Source organism: Scyliorhinus canicula, chromosome 1, assembly GCF_902713615.1.
Source record: "Scyliorhinus canicula chromosome 1, sScyCan1.1, whole genome shotgun sequence".
Lineage (NCBI taxonomy): Eukaryota > Metazoa > Chordata > Chondrichthyes > Carcharhiniformes > Scyliorhinidae > Scyliorhinus > Scyliorhinus canicula.
This window is the reverse complement of record NC_052146.1, coordinates 162944947-162972937: the sequence shown is the minus strand read 5'-3', so window position 1 is coordinate 162972937 and position 27991 is coordinate 162944947. Positions and strand designations below refer to the sequence as shown.

Below are 27991 nucleotides of genomic sequence, written 5' to 3'. Positions count from 1 at the left end.
TTTTGGGTTGGGATGGGATTGTTTTGCTTAAATTGTATGGAGGGGGATGGGAGGGTAACTGTTTTGTGGGATATTGTTTAAGCTGTATTTATCGTCTTTTTGAAATATATGGCTCCCGGTGTGATCTTGCTCTTCCTTGGGCTGTTGAATTTTGTTGCATTCCTGTAGCCATGATGGGTAGGGGTGATGCTTTCTCTTTTTTCAGCCGTGGGGAGGGGCTATCTCACTAGCATTGAAATTTTAGCTAGCAAACGGGAGCGAGGTGAGGATGGGAGGGGGAGAGGCTGTGGTCTGTTGGACCTGTTTTTTTGTGGTTCAATGAGCCAGCATCTTTGTTTTGTTGGGGGTTGGTTTGGTTAGGAGGATATTTGTTTGGAAAGTAATTAACGTGTATATTTGGTTTGGGTCTGGGTCAGGGGACGGGGAGGGTTAATTTTCTGATGGTGACAATGGAGTTTTCTTTGTTTCACTTTAAGGGTGGGTTTGGCAGTCATCTTGGATGGGCCTTGGGCCTACATCCTTTGGGCAGGAGATTGATAATCCTTCACAGTGGAAATGGCAGACTCCAGGTTGAGGAGGAGGTGGGAGACCCCAATTCAGTTGGTCACCTGGAACGTAAGGGGTGGGGGGCAAGAAAAAGGTTGAGAGTTTTCTCTCACCTAAAGAATCTGAGGGTTTATACAGTGTTTTTGCAGGAGACTCACCTGTGGGTGGGGGACCAGACCAGGCTGTGAAAGGGATGGGTTCGCAAGGTTTTTCACTTGTGCTTCGACCACAGAGCCCAGGGGGTGGTGGCAATTTTAATCAATAAATGGGTTCTTTTTTCGTGGACAATGTTTTGGTGGGGTTTTTGGCAGGTGTTAGTTTATGAATATGCCTCAAATTGGGATGATACAACATTTATTAGGAAGTTGTTGGCTTCCATTCCAGATTTGGATAAACACCAACTGATTTTTAGAGGTGATTTGAATTGCGTTCTAGATCCAAAGTTGGACTGTTCTAGGCCAAAATCGTTAGCGCTCTCGGGGGGGGGGGGGGGGGGGGGGGGGGGGAATGCTGTTTGCGTTTATGGAGCAGGTAGGGCGACAGATCCGTGGAGGGTTATGCATCTGGGGGGGTAAAGGATTCTCGTTCTTCTCCCCAGTACATAAGGTGTATTCTAGGATAGACTTTTGTCTGGTGGGCAAGTCTCTTTGTCCTTGGGTGAGGAAGGCAGAATACTTGGTAATTGTCATCTCAGGTCATGGCCCTCATCTGGTGGATTTGGCTTTGGAGTCGGGCCCCGTGCAGCGTCAGCTGTAGATGTAGGGTTAATGGTGGAAATGGGGTTCTGTGGGCGCATGTCTAAAGCCTTTGATGAGTATGTAGAATTCAGTAGGGATATTTCTGTCTCTTCCTCCACACTTTGGGAAGCTTTGAAAGCGGTGATTAGGGAAGGGATTATATTGTATAAGGTGCAGACAAAGAGGGAGGTGAGGGTGGAATGGCAGAGGTTTGTGGATGATATTTTGGAGGTGGACCACAGGTACTCGTGTGACCCTACCCCGTAGCTCCTCGCGAGCAGGAAGAAGCTGCAGACACAGTTTGACCAGTTGTCTTCAGGAAAGTCAGTGAGACAGTTGCGGCGGTCGAGGGGGGGGGGGGGTGTCTTTTATGAGTATGGGGAGAAGGCCAGTCGCCTATTTGCTCAACAGCTGAGGTGGCAGGCGGCCTCCTGGGAGACTATTCAGCTGAGTGAGTCGAATGGTAGCTTAGTTTCTACCCCAGATAAAGTTAACGCTGCGTTTGAGACTTTTTATAAGAATGTTTATAGTCGGAGCCCTCGGTGAGGAGTTGGGCATGTCGACACTTTTAGATCGGTTGGAGTTTCTAGTGGTGGGGTTGAGAGATGGAAAGAGTTAGGCGCTGAGGAGATTTTGGGAGGTATTGGGCAGATGCAAACGGGTAAAGAATCTGGGCTGGATGGATTTCTGGTGGAATTCTGTAAAACGTTTGCTGATCAGTGAGTCCCGTTGCTGTTAGATATGTTTAAAGACTTTGTCCCGGGGATCCCTGCCTGCTACACTTTTGAAGGCCTCTAATTCCCTTCTGTTGACGAAGGATAAAGACCCAGTGGAGTGTGAATCAAATCGGCCTATCTCGCTGTTAAATGTGGACACCAGGTTCCTGGCTAAGGTGTTGGTGGGAAGGCTTGTCTCCCTTGGGTGATTGCAGAGGATCAGACAAGCTTTGTTTCTTGATTAATAAGGGGACCAGGGGTTATGGGGAGAAGGCAGGAGAATGGGGATGAGACAATATCAGCCATGATTGAATGGCGGAGCAGACTCGATGGGCCAAGTGGCCTAATTCTGCTCCTATGTCCTATGGTCTTATGGTTAAGGGCTAGCAATTGTCAGCAATATTCGGACGCTGTTGAATGTTGTTCGCTCCCATCCGTGGGGCCCAAGCCAGAGGCGATTGTGTCTTTTGATGCCGAGAAGGCATTTGACAGGGTGGATGTACTTTTTTAAAAAATCCTGGAGAGGTTCGGTCTCGGGCCAACATTGATTTCATGGGCAGGTTGTTGTATGGGGCCCCAGCAACCAGTGTGCATTCCAATTCCTTAAGTTTGGGGTACTTCCATTTAAAAAAATAAATAAATTTAGAGTACCCAATTCAGTTTTTCCAATTGAGGGGCAATTTAGTGTTGCCAATCCACCCCACATCTTTGGGTTGTGGGGGTGAAACCCATGCAAACACGGGGCGAATGTGCAAACTCCACATGGACAGTGACCCAGAGCCGGGATTGAATCTGGGACCTTGGCGCCGTGAGGCAACAATGCTAACCTACTGCGCCACTGTTACATCAATTTGTGTTAGCGATTCAGCCCTTAACCCCGTTGCGGGCTTTGGGCAAATGGAAGGGGTTAAAGGACTGAGGGTTGGAACATAGGGTGTCCCTATATGCTGACAATCTGTTGCTTTATGTTACGGACCCAGTCCCCGCTAAGAATGATAAAATGCAGCTACTGAGGAGCTTTGGTTCATTTACAAGTTACTAGTTGAATCTGGAAAAGAGCGAATGTTTTCTGGTTAATCCCCCCAGGGAGGGGAGCCAACTTGGTGTGTTGTCTTTTCACTTGGCCAACTCTAGCTTCAGACATCTGCATGTCCCAATCTCCATGATTGGGTCCGGCTGAAAAAATTGAACTTCACAAGTCTGGTGGACAAGGTTAAGTCTGATCTGCAAAAATGGGAACAACCTTCCCCTGCCTCTGACGGGCAGCGTCCAGTTTATTAAAATTAATATTCTTCCAAGGTTTATGTCTTTGTTTCTGTGTCTCCCTGTCTTCCTCCCACAATCATTTTTGTGAGGGTTAATAGGTTGATTTCATTCTTTATATGGGCAGGCAGGACCCTGAAGTTCTGTAGGGTAGTTCTTCAAAGGGATAGGCAGTCGAGGGGCCTAGCGTTTGCTTTAATATTATTGGGCGGTTAATGCTGAGAAGGTGCTGGGTGGTACAGTGACCCAGGTTCTGTATGGGGACAGGTAGAGGTGAGGGCTAGTCTGGGTGCGTTGGTAAATGTCTCCCTTCCGTTTTCTCCGGCTTGGTACTCCTTGAACCCGGAGGTCGTGTCCACTTTAAGGATATAGAGACAATTCCTGCAGCATTTTAAGCTTGGATCCATATCATGGATGGCCCCTATCTGTGCCAATCATTTATTTGAACCGCCGAGATTGGATGCCACGTTCAGGGTGTGGGAAGGGGCTTGAGAGATTTGGAGATTTGTTTGTGGAGGGGTGGTTTGCCAGTTAGGAGGAATTCTTGGTGAAGTTAGGGCTGGTAGGGTCGAACTCGTTCAGGTACCTCCAGGTAAAGAATTTTATACGGGTGGCCTTCCCAATATTTCGTGGCACCGTGGATGTCTCTGTTGGAAAGGATTCTTTGGCAGGCAGAGTCGGAGGAGGAGAGTAACATGTCTGGTATTTATGGGCGAATTCTGTCTGAGGATTCGGACTTGACAGATGGGGTGAAGACAAAGTGGGAGAAGGAGTTGGGACCGATAGTGGATGATGAGTTGTGGAGTGAAGCCCTTTGTACGGTGAACTCCACATCTTCATCTGGACGGCTTACATAAGAACATAAGAACTAGGAGCAGGAGTAGGCCGTCTGGCCCCTCGAGCCTGCTCCGCCATTCAATTAGATCATGGCTGATCTTTTGTGGACTCAGTTGTGGTCCACTTTCCGGCCCGAACACCATAACCCTTAATCCCTTTATTCTTCAAAAAACTATCTATCTTTACCTTAAAAACATGTAATGAAGGAGCCTCAACTGCTTCACTGGGCAAAGAATTCCATAGATTCACAACCCTTTGGGTGAAGAAGTTCCTCCTAAACACAGTTCTAAATCTACTTCCCCTTATTTTGAGGCTATGCCCCCTAGTTCTGCTGTCACCCGCCAGTGGAAACAACGTGCACGCATCTATCCTATCTATTCCCTTCATAATTTTAAATGTTTCTATAAGATCCCCCCTCATCCTTCTAAATTCCAACGAGTACAGTCCCAGTCTACTCAACCTCTCCTCATAATCCAACCCCTTCAGCTCTGGGATTAACCTAGTGAATCTCCTCTGCACACCCTCCAGTGCCAGTACGTCCTTTCTCAAGTAAGGAGACCAAAACTGAACACAATACTCCAGGTGTGGCCGCACTAACACTCTATACAGTTGCAACATAACCTCCCTAGTCTTAAACTCCATCCCTCTAGCAATGAAGGACAAAATTCCATTTGCCTTCTTAATCACCTGTTGCACTTGTAAACCAACCTTCAGTGACTCATGCACTAGCACACCAAGTCTCTCTGAACAGCGGCATGCTTTAATATTTTATCGTTTAAATAATAATCCCGTTTGCTGTTATTCCTACCAAAATGGATAACCTCACATTTGTCAACATTGTATTCCATCTGCCAGACCCGAGCCCATTCACTTAACCTATCAAAATCCCTCTGCAGACTTCCAGTATCCTCTGCACTTTTCGCTTTACCACTCATCTTAGTGTCATCTGCAAACTTGGACACATTGCCCTTGGTCCCCAACTCCAAATCATCAATGTAAATTGTGAACAATTGTGGGCCCAACACGGATCCCTGAGGGACACCACTAGCTACTGATTGCCAACCAGAGAAACACCCATTTATCCCAACTCTTTGCTTTCTATTAATTAACCAATCCTCTATCCATGCTACTACTTTACCCTTAATGCCATGCATCTTTATCTTATGCAGCAACCTTTTGTGTGGCACCTTGTCAAAGGCTTTCTGGAAATCCAGATATACCACATCCATCGGCTCCCCGTTATCTACTGCACTGGTAATGTCCTCAAAAAATTCCACTAAATTAGTTAGGCATGACCTGCCTTTAACGAACCCATGCTGTGTCTGCCCAATGGGACAATTTCTATCCAGATGCCTCGCAATTTCTTCCTTGATGATAGATTCCAGCATCTTCCCTATTATCGAAGTTAAACTCACTGGCCTATAATTTCCTGCTTTCTGCCTACCTCCTTTTTTAAACAGTGGCGTCACGTTTGCTAATTTCCAATCCACCGAGACCACCCCAGAGTCTAGTGAATTTCGGTAAATTATCACTAGTGCATCTGCAATTTCCCTAGCCATCTCTTTTAGCACTCTGGGATGCATTCCATCAGGGCCAGGAGACTTGTCTACCTTTAGCCCCATTAGCTTGCCCATCACTCCCTCCTTAGAGATAACAATCCTCTCAAGGTCCTCACCTGTCATAGCCTCATTTCTATCAGTCGCTGGCATGTTATTTGTGTCTTCCACTGTGAAGACCGACCCAAAAAACCTGTTCAGTTCCTCAGCCATTTCCTCATTTCCCATTATTAAAACTCCCTTCTCATCCTCTAAAGGACCAATATTTACCTTAGCCACTCTTTTTTGTTTTATATATTTGTAAAAACTTTTACTGTCTGTTTTTATATTCTGAGCAAGTTTAATCTCATACTCTATCTTACTCTTCTTTATAGCTTTTTTAGTAGCTTTCTGTTGCCCCCTAAAGATTCCCCAGTCCTCTAATCTCCCAGCAATCTTTGCCACTTTATATGCTTTTTCCTTCAATTTGATACTCTCCCTTATTTCCTTAGATATCCACGGTCGATTTTCCCTCTTTCTTCCGTCCTTCCTTTTTGTTGGTATAAACCTTTGCTGAGCACTGTGAAAAATCGCTTGGAAGGTTCTCCACTGTTCCTCAACTGTTCCACCATAAAGTCTTAGCTCCCAGTCTACCTTAGCTAGTTCTTCTCTCATCCCCTTGTAATCTCCTTTGTTTAAACACAAAACACTAGTATTTGATTTTACTTTCTCACCCTCCATCTGTATTTTAAATTCCACCATATTGTGATCGCTCCTTCCGAGAGGATCCCTAACTATGAGATCATGAATCAATCCTGTCTCATTACACAGGACAAGATCTAGGACCGCTTGTTCCCTCGTAGGTTCCATTACATACTGTTCTAGGAAACTATCGCGGATACATTCTATAAACTCCTCCTCACGGTTGCCTTGACCGACCTGGTTAAACCAATCGACATGTAGATTAAAATCCCCCATGATAACTGCTGTACCATTTCTACATGCATCAGTTATTTCTTTGTTTATTGCCTGCCCCACCATATCGTTACTATTTGGTGGCCGATAGACTACTCCTATCAGTGACTTTTTCGCCTTACTATTCCTGATTTCCACCCAAATGGATTCAACCTTATCCTCCATAGCACCGATGTCATCCCTTACTATTGCCCGGATGTCATCCTTAAATAACAGAGCAACACCACCTCCCTTACCATCCACTCTGTCCTTCCGAATAGTTTGATACCCTCGGATATTTAACTCCCAGTCGTGACCATCCTTTAACCATGTTTCAGTAATGGCCACTAAATCATAGTCATTTACGATGATTTGTGCCACCAACTCATTTACTTTATTCCGAATACTACGAGCATTCAGGTAAAGTACACTTATGTTGGTTTTTTTACCTCTGTTTTGAATCTTAACATCTCCAGTTTTATTCCTTTTGTTATTACTGGGCCTATTCACTGTGCTCTCCTCAGTCACTGTACCTTGTACTGTCGCCCTTATGGATTTCTGACTATGTCTTCTCTGCCTTGCACTTTTCCCCTTACTTCCTTTTGTTTCTGTCCCTGTTTTACTACCTTCCAACTTCCAGCATTGGTTCCCATCCCCCTGCCACATTAGTTTAAACCCTCCCCAACAGCTTTAGAAAACACCCCCCCCCCCAGGACATCGGTTCCAGTCCTGCCCAAGTGCAGACCGTCCGGTTTGTACTGGTCCCACCTCCCCCAGAACCGATCCCAATGCCCCAGGAATTTGAATCCCTCCCTCTCGCACCATCTCTCGAGCCACGCATTCATCCTATCTATCCTGACATTCCTACTCTGACTAGCTCGTGGCACTGGTAGCAATCCTGAGATTACTACCTTTGAGGTCCTACTTTTTAGTTTAACTCCTAACTCCCTGAATTCCGCTTGTAGGACCTCATCCCGTTTTTTACCTATATCGTTGGTGCCTATGTGCACCACGACAGCTGGCTGTTCACCCCCCCCCCCCCCCCCCCAGAATGTCCTGCAGCCGCTCCGAGACATCCTTGACCCTTGCACCAGGGAGGCAACATACCACCCTGGAGTCTCGATTGCGTCCACAGAACCGCCTGTCTATTCCCCTTACGATCGAGTCCCCTATCACTATAGCCCTGCCATTTTTCTTCCTGCCCTGCTGTGCAGCAGAGCCAGCCACGGTGCCATGAACCTGGCTGCTGCTGCCTTCCCCTGGTGAGCCATCTCCCTCAACAGTATCCAAAGCGGTATATCTGTTTTGCAGGGAGATGACCGCAGGGGACACCTGCACTGCCTTCCTACTCTTGCTCTTTCTTTTGGTCACCCATTTTCTATCTCCCTCAGTAACCTTCACCTGCGGTGTGACCAACTCGCTAAACGTGCTATCCACGACCTCCTCAGCATCGCGGATGCTCCAAAGTGAGTCCATCCGCAGCTCCAGAGCCGTCAAGCGGTCTAACAAGAGCTGCAACTGAACACACTTCTTGCACGTGAAGGAGCCAGGGACAGTGGACGTGTCCCTGAGCTCCCACATCGCACACGAGGAGCATGACACGGGTCTGGGATCTCCTGCCATGTCTTAAACCCTTGGTAAACTTAAACAACTAGAATTTCAAAATAAAAATAAATAAATTAGACAATGAAAAGAAAAAGAGAGACTACTTACCAGTCACTTACCAGGGTTAAAAAGCACCTCCTCACACGCTGCACCGAATTACCTCACTGCACCAAATTACCAAGTTTAAATCTCTCACTCTGTATGAGTCTCACTCCGGATGTGTCTCCTGGAAAAGTGCTCGCTTCTGTCTCCTGGAAAAGTGCTCGCTTGGTCGGATCCAGTTTAAGGTGGTGCACAGGGTGCACCTGAGCAAAGCTAAGATGAGTGTTTGTTTTCCCCAGAGGTAGAAGACAGGTGCAACTGATGTTCTGGGGGACCAGCCAATCACACACATGTTCTGGCCTTGCCCCAAACTGCTAAGGTTTTGGGTCTCCATCTTCAATACCGTGTCAGCGATTCTGAATATCGAACTGAAGCCTTGTCTCTAGTGGCCATTTTTGGAGTGTCAGACTGGCAGGATTTACAAACGGGGGTGTGGTGAAGGCAGGTATCCTTGCCTTTGCCTTGCTGATTGCCCGGAGGTTGGTTCTGCAGGCGTGGAGTACCTCCGCTCAGTACCTCGGTATGGTTAGGTGACCTAATGGAATTCTTATACCTGGAGAAAGTCAAGTGCACCGTTAGGGGGTCGGTTGTAGGGTTCTATCAGAGATGGCAACCATTCATTGCCGAGGAATTAGTCACTGCAGTTGCTGTGTGTGGGGCGGGGTGGGGGGTTGGTAGTTAATTTTGTTCTGTTTCTTTTCAGTTTTTTTCTTCTCTGGTGGATGGGGTGGGTACAATTCACTGGGGACTTTTGTTATGTTGGTTTTATGCGTCAGCTGCTGTGGGTAATATGGGTTTATTGTAAAGTTTATTGTAAAATGGAAAATCTCCAATAAAAATATTTTTTCAAAATTAGGGAGACCCAGGACCAGTTGGGCCAGAGGGATTGGCTGGTGAACCAGGATCGCCGGGAGACCCAGGACTACCAGGAAAACCGGTGAGTGCTGGTTGCAGAACAAACTCCAGCAGCAGAGGGCACCTTTACCAGGTTAGACAGCAGAAGGGGGTGTTCAGCCAAGTGTTATTACAGCATGCTCAGCGTGGGGAAAGTATCCAGTACACTGTGAGCCTGACCATCTCCCCCCTGAGATTCCCAATGGAATGAGCCTTGCTTCAATTGGGGCAGGGGTAGCAGTGGTGGTGTTGTGCAGCATGTCTCCTAAAGGCCGAACAGGCTATCAGAAGCTGCAGTGATCATTCTCTTTCTCTTTCCCCTTGAAAGGGCCACATGTTCCTCCTCCCCACACCTCATCCCCTCCACTCCCCTCCCCTCCTGTCTTTGCATTTCCTCCGCCCCCCTTATCTCCACCTTACTATTCCCCACTCCCCCACATACTATCCGCTTTCCTCCGTATTCCCTCTCCCTTCACCTCCCCATTCACTCCCCCCCCCCGCCCCACTGCAACATCCTTAACTATTCCCGTCCCCTCCCCTCTCCTCCCCTCCCCTAGTGCCTCCCCTTCCACGCACCCTCACCCTCTCCCGTCAGGACCCCTTCTTTTTCCTCCCATCCCCTTCCCCTCACCACCATCCTCCCCTCCTCCTCTCCCTGCACTCCTATCTTCCCATCATCCTATCCCTCCCTTTTCCTATTTTCCTCACTACCCTCACCCTGTTTTCCTTCCCCTCCCCACCCCACCTGCTCCCACTCACCTCCCTCTCCCTCGCCCCTCCCCCTCATTACCCTCCCTCCACCCTCCCATCAGGCAGTCACACCGTTCACTTAACCCATTTTCCATAAAGCTAAATGAAAGTGTTGAAATGGAAAACATGGTCTGGAATTCTTCGGCTGTTGGGATTATCTTTTCCTGTCAGCACCACATCCTCGACCACGGGTTACCCAGTGGTGTGGATGGCTTCAATGGGAAATCCCATTGGCAGGCGACGGGAAGAGAGATCCTGCTGTAAGTGAATGACCGGTCGCCAAGAAACATGCAGCTGGGGGGGGAGAAAGGGAGAATCCCGTCAGTAATTTTGTTTCGTGCCTCTCTGACCTTTCACCCTGGTGTTGCTCAGTCCTGGAAATCAATTCCTGGATACTCAGAGAAAAGTGTGGAGAGTTGGTGATGCTCCCTCCTTCCCTGCTCTCTGCTGATTCCGCTCCTGGTTTTACAGTTTCCAGCTCTGATGAAAGATTTTCCCCGGGATATTGTTAATTTTTACTGTTTTCTGTTCGTTGTGAATTTTAACCTTATTCCAGATCTCTGCTCCTCTGTGTTTGAGTAAAAGGCGATCAAGCTCATGTTTACCTCCTTTGTTCCGCCTTTCCTGTGACAAAGAGTTTGACCTACGCTGATTAACGCTGTTCTAACATTTGTTTATTTTTATGTTCCATAGGGAAAACCTGGAGGCCCAGCCGGACCCAAAGGAGACACGGTGAGTTCATTCAGGAAATCGGCCTTCTCCAGCTCTAATCTCCTGACCAGGAACTCCTGCTCAGCCCGTCCATTTCTGCAGCCTCAAATCCGTTAATCACAAACTCGAGAATCTCGGTTATTGCCGCCTCCTTCTTCACTGCCCTGCTCTGTATCATTAGTTAATAGTTGCCAGTGGGTTCACTCCACCTACAGTGAGTTTCTAACTTTTGTGAGGGCCACAAAGAATCCAACACGTGTTTGTAGAATCGAAAGAAATAACTTTATTTACAATTACGTATATATACAACAGCGGCAGTGCTCCACCACTGCTCACTCCTTTCTAGCTGGTTCCACACTGGCCAGCTCTATTTATGCAGGTGACTACTAATGATTTCTCCACTTCCCTCATTGGGGGAGCTCATACTCACAAAATATTGTGGGATTGCCATTAGTCCCCAGTCGGAGTTGTCCTGTGTCTCTATCTCGGAGTCGGAGTCCACTGCCTCCGTCATCTCGACGTCCCTATCTCCAACCGCGGTTCGACAATGCGCAGGCTTTGAGTGGGTCGCCAGAGGAAGATCGTGAGGATGATCCTCCACTGTGTCTGGTCTCCGCGGCTGTATAAGTGAGCTCCGCGGGTGGGGAATCTGTGGAAGAGATAGCCTTCTGGACCAAACATGGTCTACATGCTTGCGCTAGAGATGACTCTGGGCTTGCACCTGGTAAGAGATCGGGCCCATTCGTTGAAAGATAATGCCAAGGACCCATTGGGCACCACCATCAAAATTCCGAATGAACACTGGGTCACCGGGCGCAAACTGCCGAATCGGCCGATGCTGAGAAAGGCCATGTCCCTGCCGTTCTTGTGTGCGGCGTACGTTTGCGCCTATGTCCGGGAAAACCATGCTAAGGCGGGTGAGAAGTCTCCGGTCCATTAGGAGTTCTGCGGGAGCGACCCCAGTCACCACATATGGAGTGGTCCTTAACGAAAAGAAAAAACGAGCCAGTCTAGTGTCCATGGACCCGGAAGACTGTTTCTTTAGGCCCCGTTTGAATGTCTACACTGTGCACTCTGCCAATCCATTGGAAGCCGGGTGATATGGAACGGTGCTGATATGGCGTATGCTGTTAGAACATAGAACAGTACAGCACAGAACAGGCCCTTCGGCCCTCGATGTTGTGCCGAGCAATGATCACCCTAATCAAACCCACGTATCTACCTGTAACCCAACAACCCCCCCCTTAACCTGTTCATCTTCATGAACCTCGCAAACTCCTCACTTGTAAGAGGAGTGCCATTGTCTGTGACCAGCCCCTCGGGGAGGCCATGCGTGCTGATAAACAAATGCATCTTCTCAATTGTTGCGCAGGATGTTGTGCCTACTGTCTTATGCACCTCCAGCCATTTAGACTGGGCATCAATTAATAAAAGGAACAGGATCCTTGAAAAGGGCTGACGAAATCCGCATACAAGCGCGCCCAAGGCTGCCCTGGCCATTCCCAGTGATGTAGGGGCGCGGCCGGCGGAAGCTTCTGATGCTCCTGGCAAATGGAGCAGTTTTGGGCCACCTTCTCAATGTCGGTGTCGAGGCCTGGCCACCAGACATAACTCCGGGCTAACATTTCCATTTTGGTCACACCCGGATGCTCATTGTGCAAGTCCTTTAATATCAGCTCCTGTCCTTTTTCCGGGACAATCACACGTGTCCCCCACAAAAGGATGCCGTCTTCCACGCTGAATTCGGACAGCTTGGAGGAAAATGCCTGCAACTCGTCTGTGAGCTGTCTATGCTGCCCACCATACTGGACTATGTGCCGAACCTTTGACAGGACTGTCTCTGTCTGGGTCCACTCACAGATCTGTGATGCCGGGACAGGCAAGGTGTCCATAAAATTTAGGGTTGCAACAACCTCACCGGTCGTGGGGGTCAACATGGGGTCGGTCGATAAAGGCAATCGGCTCAGTGCATCAGCCATCGCTATCTGGGCCCCTGGTTTATGCTCCAGAGAATACTTGTAGGCAGCGAGTAACAAAGCCCAGCGCTGGATCCGTGCGGAAGCAATGAGTGGCATTGGCTTATTCTCTCAGAAAAGTCTCAGCAGAGGCTTATGGTCAGTCACGATAGTGAAGTGGCGGCCATAAACGTACTGGTGGAAGCGTTTCACCGCAAAGACCACCGCCAGGCCCTCCTTCTCGATCTGCTGCAGTCCATGTGCGGGTGGCAAAAGCTATCGGCCGCTCGGCCCCGTTCTCCATCTTGTGGGACAGGACAGCCCCAATACCATACGGGAATGCATCACATGTGATGAGCAAAGGCTTTCCAGGATCATAGTGGGTTAGTAACCAAGACAACGACAATTGCTGTTTCACCCACCGGAAAGCGGTTTCTTGCGGCTGACCCCAAACCCAGGTGTGATTCTTCTTTAGCAGAAGGTGCAACGGGGCCAGCGTAGTTGCCAGATTGGGGAGGAACTTCTCGTAATAGTTTATGAGGCCGAGAAAAGAACGAAGATGTGCAGTGTCAGTTGGGGCAGGGAGCCTGTTGAATTTCACGCACCTTCTCTGTGACGGGGTGCAAACTTTCGCGGTCCACCTAATAACCCAGGTAGACCACTTCCTTCACCTGAAAGACACACTTTGTACGACGTAAACGGACTCCAGCCTCTGAGGAGCGTCTAAGGACAGCTTTCAAATTTTCCTGCTCCGATTAATTAAAACGTTCTCTGAGTAAACAGCTACATGTGATAAACATCTCGATGCCCTCCATGACATGTGAAAAGATAGCGCAGGCAGAAGATACTGCAAAGGGCAACTGTGTATATTCACACAGACCCCTGTGTATTAATCGTTACATATGGCCGGGAGGCAGGGTCCAGCTCCATCTGTAGGTAGGCGTGACTCATTTCAAATTTTGTGAATGAGAATTCGCCTGCAAGCTTCGCGTAGAGATCTTCTATGCGGGGCATTGGATATCGGTCGAGGCGGGAAGCCGAATTCACTGTACGTTTATAGTCACTGCACAAGCGAACCATGGCATCTGGCTTCATTACTGGTACAACTGGTGCTGCCCAGTCGGCCAAATGGATAAGCCTGATAATACCCAAGGACTCCAAATGTGTGAACTCCGCTTCTACCTTCTTGAGCAAGGCGCACCCGGAAATAGCGCAGCATGGCTCCCGGTTCAACCTGGATACGGGCTATGGCCCCTTTTTCCCCCCCAAAGCGAGCTAGAATACATCTAGGTACCATCCTAGGACCACCAGAACCTGTTTGAAGAATGTGCTGCCACTGCAGCCGCAAATGGTACAGCCAGTCCCGACCCAACAGGCTGGGCACCATGATAAGCGGGAAACGCCTCTCCTGGCATTCATAAGCAACAGGGGTTATCATAGCTCCAGCAATGTCTAATGGTTCCCCCCGTATAAGTGGCCAACCTGGCCTGTTTATCGGTTAATACCTTGTTTGATGTGGTCGAATGTCCTCTGGGCAATCACGGAGACCACTGCGCCAGTGTCCAACTCCACCTCAAACGGGTGACCATTGACCTGTACCGTCACCTTAATGGGGGCCACTCAGGGAGCTGTCACACAATAATAATAATAATAATAATTGCTTATTGTCGCAAGTAGGCTTCAATTAAGTTACTGTGAAAAGCCCCTAGCCACCACATTCTGGCGCCTGTTCGGGGAATTGAACTCGTGCTGCTGGCATTGTTCTGCAGTACAAGCCAGCTGTTTAGCCCACTGTGCTAAACCAGCAGCTTCAGGCAGTCGTCCGTCATCTCCACATCCTTGGGAGGAGTCCCCGCAGGTTCATCCAAATGGAAAGCACGGCCTCTGGGCTGACCCCAGTTTCTGTTGGAACGACAGCGCCTCTTGCGTCCCCAGGACCAGGGTCCGTAATGGCCACAGGTCCGACACTGACATGGCTCCTCATCCATTGGTTCTGGAGAAGGCTCCCTTTGGGAGGAACGTCCGGTGGCCACTAGTGTCGATCCGGACGCCGCCCCGCCAAGGTAAGGCAGGCGTGCGGAGAAACATTTTTGGATGGAAGGGCTTGGATTGGATTTGGATTGGAAGGATTTGGATTGGATGGATGGATGCATGCCCCAAGGCATGCACCTCCACTCCCTGTAGCTCCTGCACTCCCCGTTCTGCGCTCTCTCGGGACAATACTATTTGAATGGCCTGTTGAAAAGTCAATGCCAACTCAGCTAACCACTTTCTCTGGCTGGCCGTGTTGTTAATACCGCAAACCAAATGATCGCGTAACATTTCTGACAAGGTCTCACCATAGTCACAGTACTCCGCAATCTTGCGTAGCCTGGATAGAAACTCGGCAAGGGATTTCCCTGGGGTCCTCTCAGCGGTATTAAACCGGTAACGCTGGACTATTGTGGATGGGGTTGGGTTAAAATGTTGCTCCATCAAGGTCACAAGTTCATCAAACATCTTGGTGTCCGGCGCAGTGGGTACATAAGGCTCCTAATCACCCCAAACGTATGCGGGCCTCAGGCGGTGAGCAAAATGACCACCTGCCGCTCGCATTCAGTGATGTTATTCACTCAGAAGTAGTAACATCCGTTGTGAGTACTGGTTCCAACTTTCTCAGTACAGCATCAAAGGCATCCCATCCTCATCGTCAGGTTTGTGAGGGGCACGAATAATCCAGCATGAGTTTGCAGAATTAAAAGAAAGTAACTTTATTCACAATTATATAATTACTACGGCGACCAAGCAGGCCAGCAGCACGGTTCGATTCCCGTACCAGCCTCCCCGGACAGGCGCCGGAATGTGGCGACTAGGGGCTTTTCACAGTAACTTCATTGAAGCCTACTCGTGACAATAAGGGATTTTCATTTTCAGCAGCAGTACTTCACCACTGCTCCACACCTCTTGCGTGTTCCACACAGGCCAGGTGACTCTGCTAATGATTTCTCCGATCTCCTCATTGGGGCAGCTCATACTCACTCTGCTGCTGTGAGGGGGTAGAGGTGCTGCTGCTTTGCTACTGCTGCTGTTTGTTGTGGCTGCTTTGTTCCTGATGTTGTGGCTTCTGCTCAAACCTATCTACCAACTGGGAGGAGAGAGGAGGGAGGTCAGTCAGCGAGAAGGAAGAGAGATATTTCAATGCTGCCTGAAACAGGGGAAAAAGGAGGAGTGCTACCTTTCCACCTCCACCTCCCCCTCCCCTCCTCCTTCCTTTTCCTTTCCCTAGATCTGCCTGACAACAGCTAGACCCCATCCTGGAGTGAAGGCCTCTTCAAGCTCTCTCTCTCTTTCCTCTGCCCTCTCTCTCTCTCTCTCCTCTGCCCTCTCTCTCTCTTTCCTCTGCCCTCTGTCTCTCTCTCCTCTGCCCTCTCTCTCTCTTTCCTCTGCCCTCTTTCTTTCCTCTGCCCTCTCCCTCTCTTCCCTCTCTCTCTCCCTCTGCCCTCTCTCTCTTTCCTCTGCCCTCTCTCTTTCCTCTCTTTCCTCTGCCCTCTCTCTTTCCTCTGCCCTCGCTCTCTCTCTTTCCTCTGCCCTCTCTCTCTCTCTTTCGACATAGAACATGGAACAGTACAGTACAGAACAGGCCCTTCAGCCCTCGATGTTGTGCCGAGCAATGATCACCCTACTCAAACCCACCCTATACCTGTAACCCAACCCTCCCCTAACCTTACTTTTTAGGACACTACGGGCAATTTAGCATGACCAATCCACCTAACACGCACATCTTTGGACTGTGGGAGGAAACGGGAGCACCCGGAGGAAACCCACGCACACACGGGGAGGACGTGCAGACTCCACACAGACAGTGACCCAGCCGGGAATCGAACCTGGGACCCTGGAGCTGTGAAGCATTTATGCTAACCACCATGCTACCGTGCTGCCCCACTTTCTCTCTCTCTTTCCTCTGCCCTCTCTCTCTCTTCCTCTGCCCTCTCTCTCTTCCTGCCCTCTCTCTCTCTTTCCTCTGCCCTCTCTCTCTCTTTCCTCTGCCCTCTCTCTCTCTCTTTCCTCTGCCCTCTCTCTCTCTCTTTCCTCTGCCCTCTCTCTCTCTCTTTCCGCTGCCCTCTCTCTCTCTCTTTCCTCTGCCCTCTCTCTCTCTCTTTCCTCTGCCCCCTCTCTCTCTTTCCTCTGCCCCCTCTCTCTCTCTTTCCTCTGCCCTCTCTCTCTCTCTTTCCTCTGCCCTCGCTCTCTCTTTCCTCTGCCCTCTCTCTTTCCTCTGCCCTCTCTCTCTCTTTCCTCTGCCCTCTCTCTCTCTTTCCTCTGCCCTCGCTCTCTCTTTCCACTGCCCTCGCTCTCTCTTTCCCCTGCCCTCTCTCTCTCTCTCTTTCCTCCGCCCTCTCTTTCGAAGGCATCCTCCACCCTGCCGGGGACGGGGCAGTCGTAAACCACCTATACGGGGAAGGAAGCCTCCAAATCCTCCGCTGACCCCGCAGCCTAGTCACCCTTCCGCCTGTTGACGAGGCGGTTGGGGGTAAAATGCCATGCCCACCCCACCATGACCATCAAGACGGGTGACCCCATGACCTGAGTTGTCAGCCTCTCGTCCATCGTAGCTGGCTCCCGGATGTATGGCAAAGCCGTGTTTTTCCTGCGGGCCGAGCGAGCGGTCCACCATGTCCTGGAAAAGGGGCTCACAGTTGGTGGGATGCGCCACCGCCGAGCGTATTATTCTTTCCAATGTCCTGCCCTACCTCCCCACTGAGATCCTCCTCCCCTACCCCCCTACCCCCCTACCTACTGGGGGAGGTTAGATCTGGGGTGGCGCTGCTCACACTGGGGCTGAGGGATCCCTCCCTCCATCATATTTACTCCTTCCGGCGCCAGGGTATTGTCCACCTGGCCCGGGAGGAGGTAACGGAGCGGAGTTTTGAGGTCTCCCACCAGGGGGAGTCCTACAAAATCTCCTGGTTTGCGGACAGCATGCGGTGCCACGCCTGCAGTGGGGTGGGGCACCTTCGTCACGACTGCCCCGCCCTTGCGGCCGCCACTACTATCACCAGCAAGGTGGGCGCGGCTGGCACTGCCGTCCCCTCTTCCACCACCACCTCTTTGTCTGCCCCCCCCCTCCCCGTGCAGGGGGAAGGTGGGGGGAGAAGCAGCCAGCCCCTGACAACACCACGACTGCTGGCAAGGGGGAAAGGGAGCCTCTGTGCGACCAGAGACCGCCTAAAAAGAAAGATGGCACGGCGGTCCCTTCTGGCCCCGACACGGCCAAGGACCCTGTGCACGTCCAGTCCAGCTCGGGGGTCACTGCCACCTTGAAACATCCTGGCCGCAGTGATACCACCATGTGGGCTCCAGAGGGTGGTGGGGACAAGGTGTGCGGCCCCGAGCCGGTGGGTGCTACCGCCCCGCCACAACCCCAGGGGCTGGTCGGTGCGGACGGGTGGGACAGTGGTGAGGACCCAGCAGACGGGTGATCCCAACCCCTCATCTCCGGGTGGGGAGGGGTGGTAGATGTTGTTACCCCCTCCTCAGGCGAGGGGTAGGTGTCACCCAAGTACATCCCCCTCAACATCACGCCCAGCCCCACGAGGAAGGAAATCGAAAAGGCCACCAGGACCGCCAAGATGCCCGAGTAGTCACTGCCCCCCGAGCGAGTGGGTTCGGGGCCGGGCGGAGACGTGACCCCCGAGGTCTTGTTCTGCCCTGTGGGGTTTTGGACACCGGACACCTTTTATTTTTCAATGCCGGGGGGCAGCAGCGACCCATTTAATTTTGGGTCGTGGGTAGGTGGCGGTGAGAGAGGCCCCCCCCCCCCGCCCCCTCCATCCCAACTCTTGACGCCAGAGGATGCCCGGCTACTATACTGGACCTGTTTCCGGGGCTTTTCCCGGATCTGTCCGGTGACCCGGGGGCGGAGGCGGGGTCGGAGCCGCTGCCGCCCACGGACCCTGAGCCCTGGGAGATGCCGGCGGTGAACCCGCCCGCTGTCGTCCTTGGGGGTGGGATCGACTCGGGCCAAGGGCTAGTCGGTGGGCCTGTGCCACCTGCCACACTCCATGTAGCGGGGGACTTGGGCCCAGGTGGTGACCGCCCGGAGGAGGACGGCTGCTTGGTGCTGGGCGAGGAGGAGGGCAGCAAGGCAGAGGGCGCCCTCCTATCTGGCACCGAGTCCCCCTCACCCCCTCAGGGGAATTCTGGGCCTTTTTGAAACAGCATCACGGTCACTGTGACTGCATGTGGCTGACCCTGGACAGCTGGCTGTTCCTAGACTCCACCTGTGCCAATGCCAAGGAGGCTCAGGAGTTTGACCAGGACCAGGAGGAGCAGCGCCAAGCTGTCCTCTTCCTCGCAGGGCTCCTGAGGGAGTGGAGGGGCAGGCACTCCTCTGCTCCCTCCGAGCACTAAGTTATGGTTGATTGGTGATGGACACGCACTACAACTGACATGGTGGTGACCATAGCCAGCATCAACATCCACGGCAGCAGGGACGCGATCACCGATTCCAGTGCTTCTGTGCCCTCCGGATGGGAGGCATGTGGTGTGCTTCCTGCAAGAAACCCACAATGCCCTTGGGAGACAAAGCTAAGTGGATCTTGGAGTGGTAAGGGGGATTATTCATGAGTCACTTGGCCCCACGTTTGGGCAGGCTGACTATCTTGTTGGCTCCGCATTTTCAGCCAGAGATCTTGGGGGTCAAGCAGCCAGCGCCAGGCCATCTGTTTCACTTAACAGTCCGCGATGGGGACGTGGTGCTTCACTTTGTGAATGTCTACCCTCCCCTGGCCAGACCGCAGCAGGCGACTTTCTTCGACAAAGTTGGTGATTTTGGCTTCTTGCAGGTTTCCGAGATGGTTCTTTCTGGTCACATAGCAGTGAGGAGCTTCTAAGCTTCCATTTTCTCTTCAGTGTTTTCACCTGCCATGTCTCCGTGGGTTTCCTCCGGGTGCTCCGGTTTCCTCCCACAAGTCCCGAAAGACGTGCTGTTAGGTGAATTGGACACAGTGAATTCTCCCTCTTTGTACCCGAACATTCTGTGTACCGGAATATGGTGACTGGAGCCTTTTCACGGTAACTGCATTGCAATGTTAATGTGGGCCTACTTATGGCAATAATAAAGTTATTATTATTATCCTTGTCCTCTTTAGGGAGGTGACGGAGATCCAGGCCCTGCAGGCATCCCAGGAAAATCTGTAAGTATCACTTTTCCATGACTTGAAAGGAAAAGTTAATTTCCCAGTGATCCAAGGTGACAAGTGCATTTCAGGATCAACATATTCCAGTGAATTAGCACGATTCAATTTTCTAAACGTGTATTAGGAATAGCAGTCAGAGAGAGACCATTGAGGCTAGCTGGTGAGAAAGCGTCTGTAGTATGTGACGGGACAGATTAAAGATCAATATAGGGGCTGTGCAGAGAGAGCCTTATGTTTCCAGGGTTAGGATCAGGAAATGCGATTACATTGCAGGGCACCAGTTCAAGGGTGGCATGGTCGTACAGTGGTTAGCACTGCTGCATCACAGCGTCAGGGACCCAGGTTCAATTCCGGTCTGACTGACTGTGTGGAGTGTACAATCTCCCTGTGTCTGCGTGGGTTTCCTCCCGGTGCTCCGGTTTCCTCCCACAGTCCAAAGATGTGCAGGTTAGATGGGATTGGCCATGATAAATTGCCCTTAGTGTCCAGGGATATATAGGTCAGGTTAAGGGGATATTGGGATAGGTGGGTTAGGGTGAAGTGCTCTTTCAGAGGGTTAGTGCAGATTCAATGGGCCGAATGGCCTCTTGCTACACTGTATGATTTTATGATTCTAAGGTGACTTCCCTATATGCTGTCATTTAGCCTGTGGGAGAGAAACAGAATTAACTTTTTGCTTCTATCTGACGCTTCTTCAGAGTTGATGAGGGTTAGAAATGTGATGGATTATAGTTGGAGAGGACGGGCTGGAGCGGTATAGAAGGTCGGGGATCATTCATATTATTCTGTCAAAAAGTAGCATGTGTGGAAGATGTAGGTCTCACAAGTGACCACACCATCGGTCACCTCTGCTCGCTCTCACCTGCTGGGATGGTGATGAAGTATCATAGAATAGAATCATAGAATCACTACAGTGTAGAAGAAAGCAATTCGGCCCATCAAGTTTGTCCCTGATCATCATCAAGAAAATCCTCAAGCAGATAATCAATGCAATCATTGTGGTCTGCTCTCAAGGATGCAAATATCCCTTACATAAATAACTTGTGGGACATAGTCAAATTAAATTCCTCATCCGCAACACCTCATGACTGACCCCCGCCCCACTCTGATAATCGAAGGGCCCAGCCAGACGCCTCACTGTGCCTCCTTCCCCAGCAAGCAGTTTGAGCTCCCGAACGAGGTTTACCTTGCACCGACCCCCCACCCCCTCCCTGGAACAGTGGTGTTCCCACTTGAGTGTCAGGAATACATTGGACCCTCAAGTCTGCCTTTTACATTCATATTATTCTGTCAAAATGTAGCATGTGTGAAAGATGTAGGTCTCACAAGTGACCACTCTCGCCTGCTGGGATGGTGATGAAGTATCACAGAATAGAATCATAGAATCACTACAGTGCAGAAGAAAGCCATTCGGCCCATCAGGTTTGTACCGGCACTCTGAATGAGAACCCCACCGAGGCCCAAACCCCACACTATCCCCGCAGCCTCACCCAGGGCAAATGTATCATGGCCAATCCACCTAACCTGCACATCTTTGGACTGTGTGAGGAAACCGGAGCACCCGGAGGAAACCCACGCAGACACGGGGAGAACATACAAACTCCACACAGTCACCTGAGGTTGGAATTGAACCCGGGTCCCTGGCGCTGTGATGCAGCAGTGTTAACCATTGTGCTACCATGCCGCCATATGTCTAGGACATTGACAGCTTGAGACGTGAGTGAGACTATCACAGGTTTGAACACCGGTCCCCATACGGAAGCCTTTGGGATATCGCCTAAGCTTTGTCCATACACAGTGCCTGAGACACTGGAGTTCCTCTGGTCCTGTTTTGTACTGATTTTATTTAACAATTGAGCGAGTTCTTCTGCCACTTCAGAGGGCATGGTGAATGCAACATGTCATGTGGAATCTAGGCTGGGGGTTTTTTTCTGAGTAATTTGGATTTTGAATTAATATTTTTGTTGGTGCCAGACTACAAGTTATCAGTGTTATTGGACTCAATATCACAATTTGCGCTGGTGAGCACTGAACCTCCAACCTCAGAGGTGCCAGTTCAACTCCATGACTGTACTCATTATCTGTTAGTGCAGGGCGACTGGGACTGCAGTCTACTGCAAATAATCCTCTACGCTCAGCAATGTAAAATTATTTGATTTGAATGTGTGATCTGATCACTATTATTGCTGCTGACAGTGGGCTGTTGCCATTCATATTTAATGTTTGATCGGCTCCTCTGACTCACGTCTAAACTTGGTCATTATCTCTGTTTTCAGGGTAAACCTGGATTATCGGGAGCAAAGGGTGAAAAGGTGAGTCGCTGTGATTCTAACATCTACTGGCAGATTCAGCTAGGATGCACAATTGTTCACCGTGAGGTAGAATCAGTCCAAAGAACATAAAGTGATTGTGAAAGCTTGGTGTTTCCCTAGCTCGGTGTGCTACAGAATCGAGAGACATCAGGATCTATTCGGGGCCTTAACTGACCAAGCTGGTCTCGGCCTTGAATGGGTTCTCCACACCTGTGGGCTCTGAAGGGGAAGTTCTGAGGTGGGCAGTGGGACATCCTGCTCCTGACCCTGATCCAGTGGCTCCTGCAGCACGTATTTAGCTATGAGTGTGGGGCCCTGCTGAGCTGTAGTGACCCCCGAGGTCAAAATGTCCACGAGTACTTGCTGTCCAAGCTGATAGAACATAGAGCATACAGTGCAGAAGGAGGCCATTCGGCCCATCGAGTCTGCACCGACCCATTTAAGCCCTCACATCCGCCCTATCCCCGTAATCCAATAACCCCTCCTAACCTTTTTTTGGTCACTAAGGGCAATTTAGCATGGCCAATCCACCGAACCTGCACGTCTTTGGACTGTGGGAAGAAACCGGAGCACCTGGAGGAAACGCACGCAGACGTGGGGAGAACGTGCAGACTCCACACAGACAGTGACCCAGTGGGGAATCGAACCTGGGACCCTGGCGCTGTGAAGCCACCGTGCTATCCACTTGTGCTACCACGCTGCCTGCATAGACAGATAGGCTAGTCCATTGGGGGTTGCTACAGAACATAGATTTAATGGGTATAAAATTAAGAGAACATTCACCTTGAGGAAATAAATAAGACCGCTAGGCCCAAAAGTCCTTCACGTTTCTGACTAATCACCATCCCACATGCTCATCATATTCCTTTATCCTGTCTAGTAGTAAGGGCGTGGAATGCCCTGCCTACAACAGTAGTGGACTCGCCAACACTAAATGCATTCAAATGGTCATTGGATAGGCATATGGACGATAAGGGAATAGTGTAGAGGGGTTTCACAGGTCGGTGCAACTTCGAGGGCCGAAGGGCCTGTACTGCGCTGTAATGTTCTATGTCTATGTCTCCAGAAATTCACCCAGTTTCTTATCTTTTCCAAAGTGAGGTGGAGGATCGTGTTGTGTTCTATTTCAGAAAGCTACTTGGATAGAACTGGGGCTAAGCTTTACACACTATTATTTATTTGCCAAAGTTGCATGTTACAAGCATGCACCCCCTCACCCAGCAACCACGGTTTCAGTTTGTGTCTATTTACAGGGCTTAATTGAATCACCAGGGGCAGCATGGTAGCATGGTGGTTAGCATCAATGCTTCACAGCTCCAGGGTCCCAGGTTCGATTCCCGGCTGGGGCACTGTCTGTGCGGAGTCTGCACGTCCTCCCCATGTGTGCGTGGGTTTCCTCCGGGTGCTCCGGTTTCCTCCCACAGTCCAAAGATGTGCAGGTTAGGTGGATTGACCAGGCTAAATTGCCCTTAGTGTCCTAAAAAATAATGTTAATGGGGGTTGTTGGGTTACTGGTATAGGGTGGATACGTGGGCTTGAGTAGGGTGATCATTGCTCGGCACAACATTGAGGGCCGAAGGGCCTGTTCTGTGCTGTACTGTTCTAGTTCTAGTTAACTTCCACAACTTACACTCAATCTTACATCTCAGCCAAACCTTCAAGGGGTGGTGTGTAGATATGTGCCCCTGCCAACCAGGGGCCATGTGCAAATATTGTACCCAAGTCCCACCAGGAGCGATGTACACTTGGGGCCTCTGGTAAAGCACGGTTGCATTTTAATAGATTGAGAGTAAGGGGATTGTGTGTGGAGAAGTGGGGAGGAGAATGTTGTGTTTTATACTTCAAGGCATATGCAGATGTTTCTCTGGGGGTAAGAACTTTATTTACAACATTTTAAAATGTCTTCTCTCAGGCTAACAGCAGCCACCCTCAGGTTACTGTCTCTCTTTCTCTCAGTGATCACACCCAGGCTTAATTAATTATACACCGTGAATAGTTAACAGACATCCATCATCAAGCACCAAACAAATGGACACTCCAGAGGGCACAAAGTGCCTGGAATATTTTGGTTCTCCAGGGCTGCCGGAACACTTTGTGTCTCTGTGTGTCTACCACGCACTCGCCATCTTCTCTCCACACTCTCAATTGTCAGCTTTTAATCTCATGGCTCCTGCATTGTAAAGTTTGCAGCACAGCTCCTTCGTTTCTTTTTCTGGTCTTAAAGTGATGACTTTCTGAGACTGATGTGACAGCTGATAATGAAATCCATCTTATTGCCCACAGGGAGATCAATGTGGGGTTTGCCCCACACATCCAGAGGGAACTGGAGCTGATGGCAAATTTCCAGGAAGTGACACTCAGGGATCCAATCCTAGGAAGCCTGGGAAACCGGTGAGTGTTTGCCTCTGAATTCTCATTTAAAAAAAAGAAATTCCATGGGATGTGGGCATCGTTGGCTAAGCCAATATTTATTGCCCATCCCTCACTGCTCTTGAGAAGGTGGTGAGTGAGCTGCCTTCTTGAACTACTGTCCATGTAGTCTAAGTACACCCACAGCGCTGTCAGGGATGGAATTCCAGGATTTCGACTCCGCGACAGTGAAGGAACGTCGATATATTTCCAAGTCAGGATGGTGAATGGCTCAGAGGGGAGTCTCCAGGTGGTGATGTTCCCAGGTATCTGCTGCCCTTGTCCTTCTGGATGGTAGAGGTTGTGGGTTTGGAACGTGTTGTTGAAAGAGCCATGGTGAGTTGCTGCAGTGCAGTTTACTGGAGGGCATGAATGTTTAGGTCGTGGATGGGGTATTATTTAATTGGGGCTGCTTTGTCCTGGATGGTGTCGAGCTTCTTGAGTGTTGTTTGAGCTACACTCATTTAGGCAAGTGGAGAATATTCTATTACACAACTGACTTGTGCCTTGTAGTTTCTGGACAGGCTTTGGGGAGTCAGGAAATGAGTTCCTCACTGCAGGATATTTAGCCTCTCACCTGCTCTTGTAGCCACAGTATTTATATAGAATTAACAGTGCAGAAGGAGGCCATTCAGCCCATTGAACCTGCACCGGCCTTTGTAAAGAGCAACCCACTTAAGCCCACGCCTCCACCCTATCCCAGTACCCCCACCTAACCTTTAACATGGCCAATCCACCTAACCTGCCCAACTTTGGACTGTGGGAGGAAATCGGAGCACCTGGAGGAAACCCACGCAGACATGGGAGAAAGTGCAAACTCCACATATACAGTCACCCAAGTCAAGAATTGAACCTGGTCCCTGGAGCTATGAGACCGCAGTGCGAACCACTGTGCCACCATGCCGCCCCATATGGCTAGTTCAGTGTGTGGTCAGTGGTAACCTCCAGGATGTTGATAGTGGGGATTCAACAATGTAATGCCATTGAATGTCAAGGGGCAATATTTACATCCTCCCTTGTAGGAGATGGTCATTGCCTGACACTTGTGTTTCACGAATGTAACTTGTCACTTGTCAGCCCAAGCCTGGATATTGCCCAGGTCTTGCTGCATTTGGACACGGACTGCTTCATTATCTGAGGAGTCGCAAATGGTGCTGAACATTGTTCAGTCATCTGCAAACATCCCCACTTGTGAGCTTATGATGGAAGGGAGGTCATTGATGAAGCAGCTGAAGTTGGTTGGGCCTCAGATACATTCCTGAGGAACTGCTGTAGTGATGTCCTAGAGCTGCGATGACTCATGATGTCAAAGGATGGGAGTTCTTATTGTTACTCTCAAAATGGTAGTAAATGTAGATGTTCACAGATTTATTAAGCATACTCTTGCTTGATTATTCTCATAAAGGCAACTCCTTGGCAATTATCTGCTGAACCGCAGCAAAGTGCTGTGATTTGTTTACTGTGTGGGATTAGGAGACAGGCCCCGTGTCGCTCCGGGACAGGAGCTGAACTGTGTTTGGTTTTAATCTGATCCACATGGTAGCAGGCTGAGCTAACCAGCCCTCCAAAGACAAAACCTCTTATTGACAATGACTAAACACATATTTCACAGAAACAAATTAAAACCTTGTGCGTTTCGGCCAGGAAATTCAATGTTTGAAGTTTTGAGTGCAAGTACTTGTTGATCAAATCTTCGATTCCCAACCTAACTATTCCAATATCCATATTTTGTTTCCTTTTTCGTGCCTGGCCATCTGTATGTTCCGTAGCACCGTCTGGGGCTGGATTCTCCGTTTGGGAGACTTTGCCTCCAGGACTGAAATGTGTGCTATTCGCACTTCCGTTGTGAGTGCTTTTCGGTAAGTGAGTCAGTATGCAAAGGGGCCAGCACTCTGCCGGCGCCCATTGAGAGCAATCCCCGGCCTCGCGGGCATTCTAATCGCTGGGGCCAGATTTAGTGCCAAAGAGCCGGCCAGCTGGAACTGTTTTAAAGGGCTCCATTTACCACACACTCTCTGCAGCCAGGAAGGTGACTTAGAGGAGACCTGCCCCCCAAGGTCGGGAATCTGAGGTGAACTCACAGCTCCTTGACAGTGAGGAGCAGAGGAATACACTCTTCCGCAGGATGGGCCGCAGACTCGGGTCCGCTCTCCATGAACAGCGCCTTCGGAGGTGGTGGCAGAGGCAGTCACTGCTGCCAGCCTCACCAGGAATGGACAGCTGGTGATCCTGAGGGGTGTGATCACTGGTTAGACCTTTGGCCTGAGAGGGGCAGAGAGCCAGGGAGGGTTCCATAGGCCACGCTTCAGGTGTTCTCTGGTTGCGGTGAGCTCTGCTGATCCCTCTGCAGTGGGGCAGCCCTTCCGATGCGTGCCAACACCTGGTGGGGCGGTGATTGAATTGGCCATGCCCATCCTTTGATGGTACAGCTGGGGTATGAGGGTGTTCAGAGGAGCGGCTGGGTGGGATCCCAGATGACCAGAGGCTCTCTGAGCATTTACAGGATGCCGTGAGCACTCAGCAGAGTGAAAAGCCAGGAGCCTGTGAGGAGCACCAAATGTGTGCATTCAAATCCACGTACTGAAGCAATGCGGTCTGAGCCAGGCCGCCCCAATTGCGAGGGGGCATCGGGATCAGTGCCGGGCATTAACATCAATATCACCGCCAGCAAGGTCCTGAAGCACAGTGTCGGGAACAATGCCGGGCACTAACACCGATATCACTGCCAGCGAGGGACTGAAGCATGGCATTGGGATCAGTGCCGGGCATTAACATCGATATCACCGCCAGCAAGGTCCTGAAGCATGGCATCAGGATCAGTGCCGGGCACTAACATTGATATCACCGTCAGCGAGGGACTGAAGCATGGCATCGGGATCAATCCCGGGCACTAACACCGATATCACCGCCAGCGAGGGACTGAAGCATGGCATCGGGATCAATGCCGGGCACTAACATCGATATCACTGCCAGCGAGGGACTGAAGCATGGCATCGGGATCAGTGCCGGGCACTAACACCGATATCACTGCCAGCGAGGGACTGAAGCATGGCATCAGGATCAGTGCCGGGCACTAACACCGATAACACTGCCAGCGAGGGACTGAAGCATCGCATCGATATCACTGCCAGCGAGGGACTGAAGCATCGCATCGATATCACTGCCAGCGAGGGACTGAAGCATGGCATCGATATCACCGTCAGCGAGGGACTGAAGCATGGCATCAGGATCAGTGCCGGGCACTAACATTGATATCACCGTCAGCGAGGGACTGAAGCATGGCATCAGGATCAGTGCAGGACACTAACACCGATATCACTGCCAGCGAGGGACTGAAGCATGGCATCAGGATCAGTGCAGGACACTAACACCGATATCACCGCCAGCGAGGGACTGAAGCATGGCATCAGGATCAGTGCAGGACACTAACACCGATATCACCGCCAGCGAGGGACTGAAGCATGGCATTGGGATCAATGCAGGGCACTAA

General features: G+C 50.4%; 1 protein-coding gene across 5 annotated transcripts in view; it reads left to right on the top strand.

The window, feature by feature from the left end:
* Positions 1-27991, top strand: part of col16a1 (collagen, type XVI, alpha 1) — a 476156-nt gene that overhangs the window by 205062 nt on the left and 243103 nt on the right. For all 5 annotated transcript variants that reach the window (XM_038801937.1, XM_038801918.1, XM_038801946.1 and 2 more), the window contains exons 16-20: positions 9152-9232; positions 10633-10671; positions 19733-19777; positions 22057-22092; positions 24376-24483. In XM_038801937.1, coding sequence (XP_038657865.1) covers positions 9152-9232; positions 10633-10671; positions 19733-19777; positions 22057-22092; positions 24376-24483 — 309 coding nt within the window. The remainder of the gene's footprint in view (positions 1-9151; positions 9233-10632; positions 10672-19732; positions 19778-22056; positions 22093-24375; positions 24484-27991) is intronic.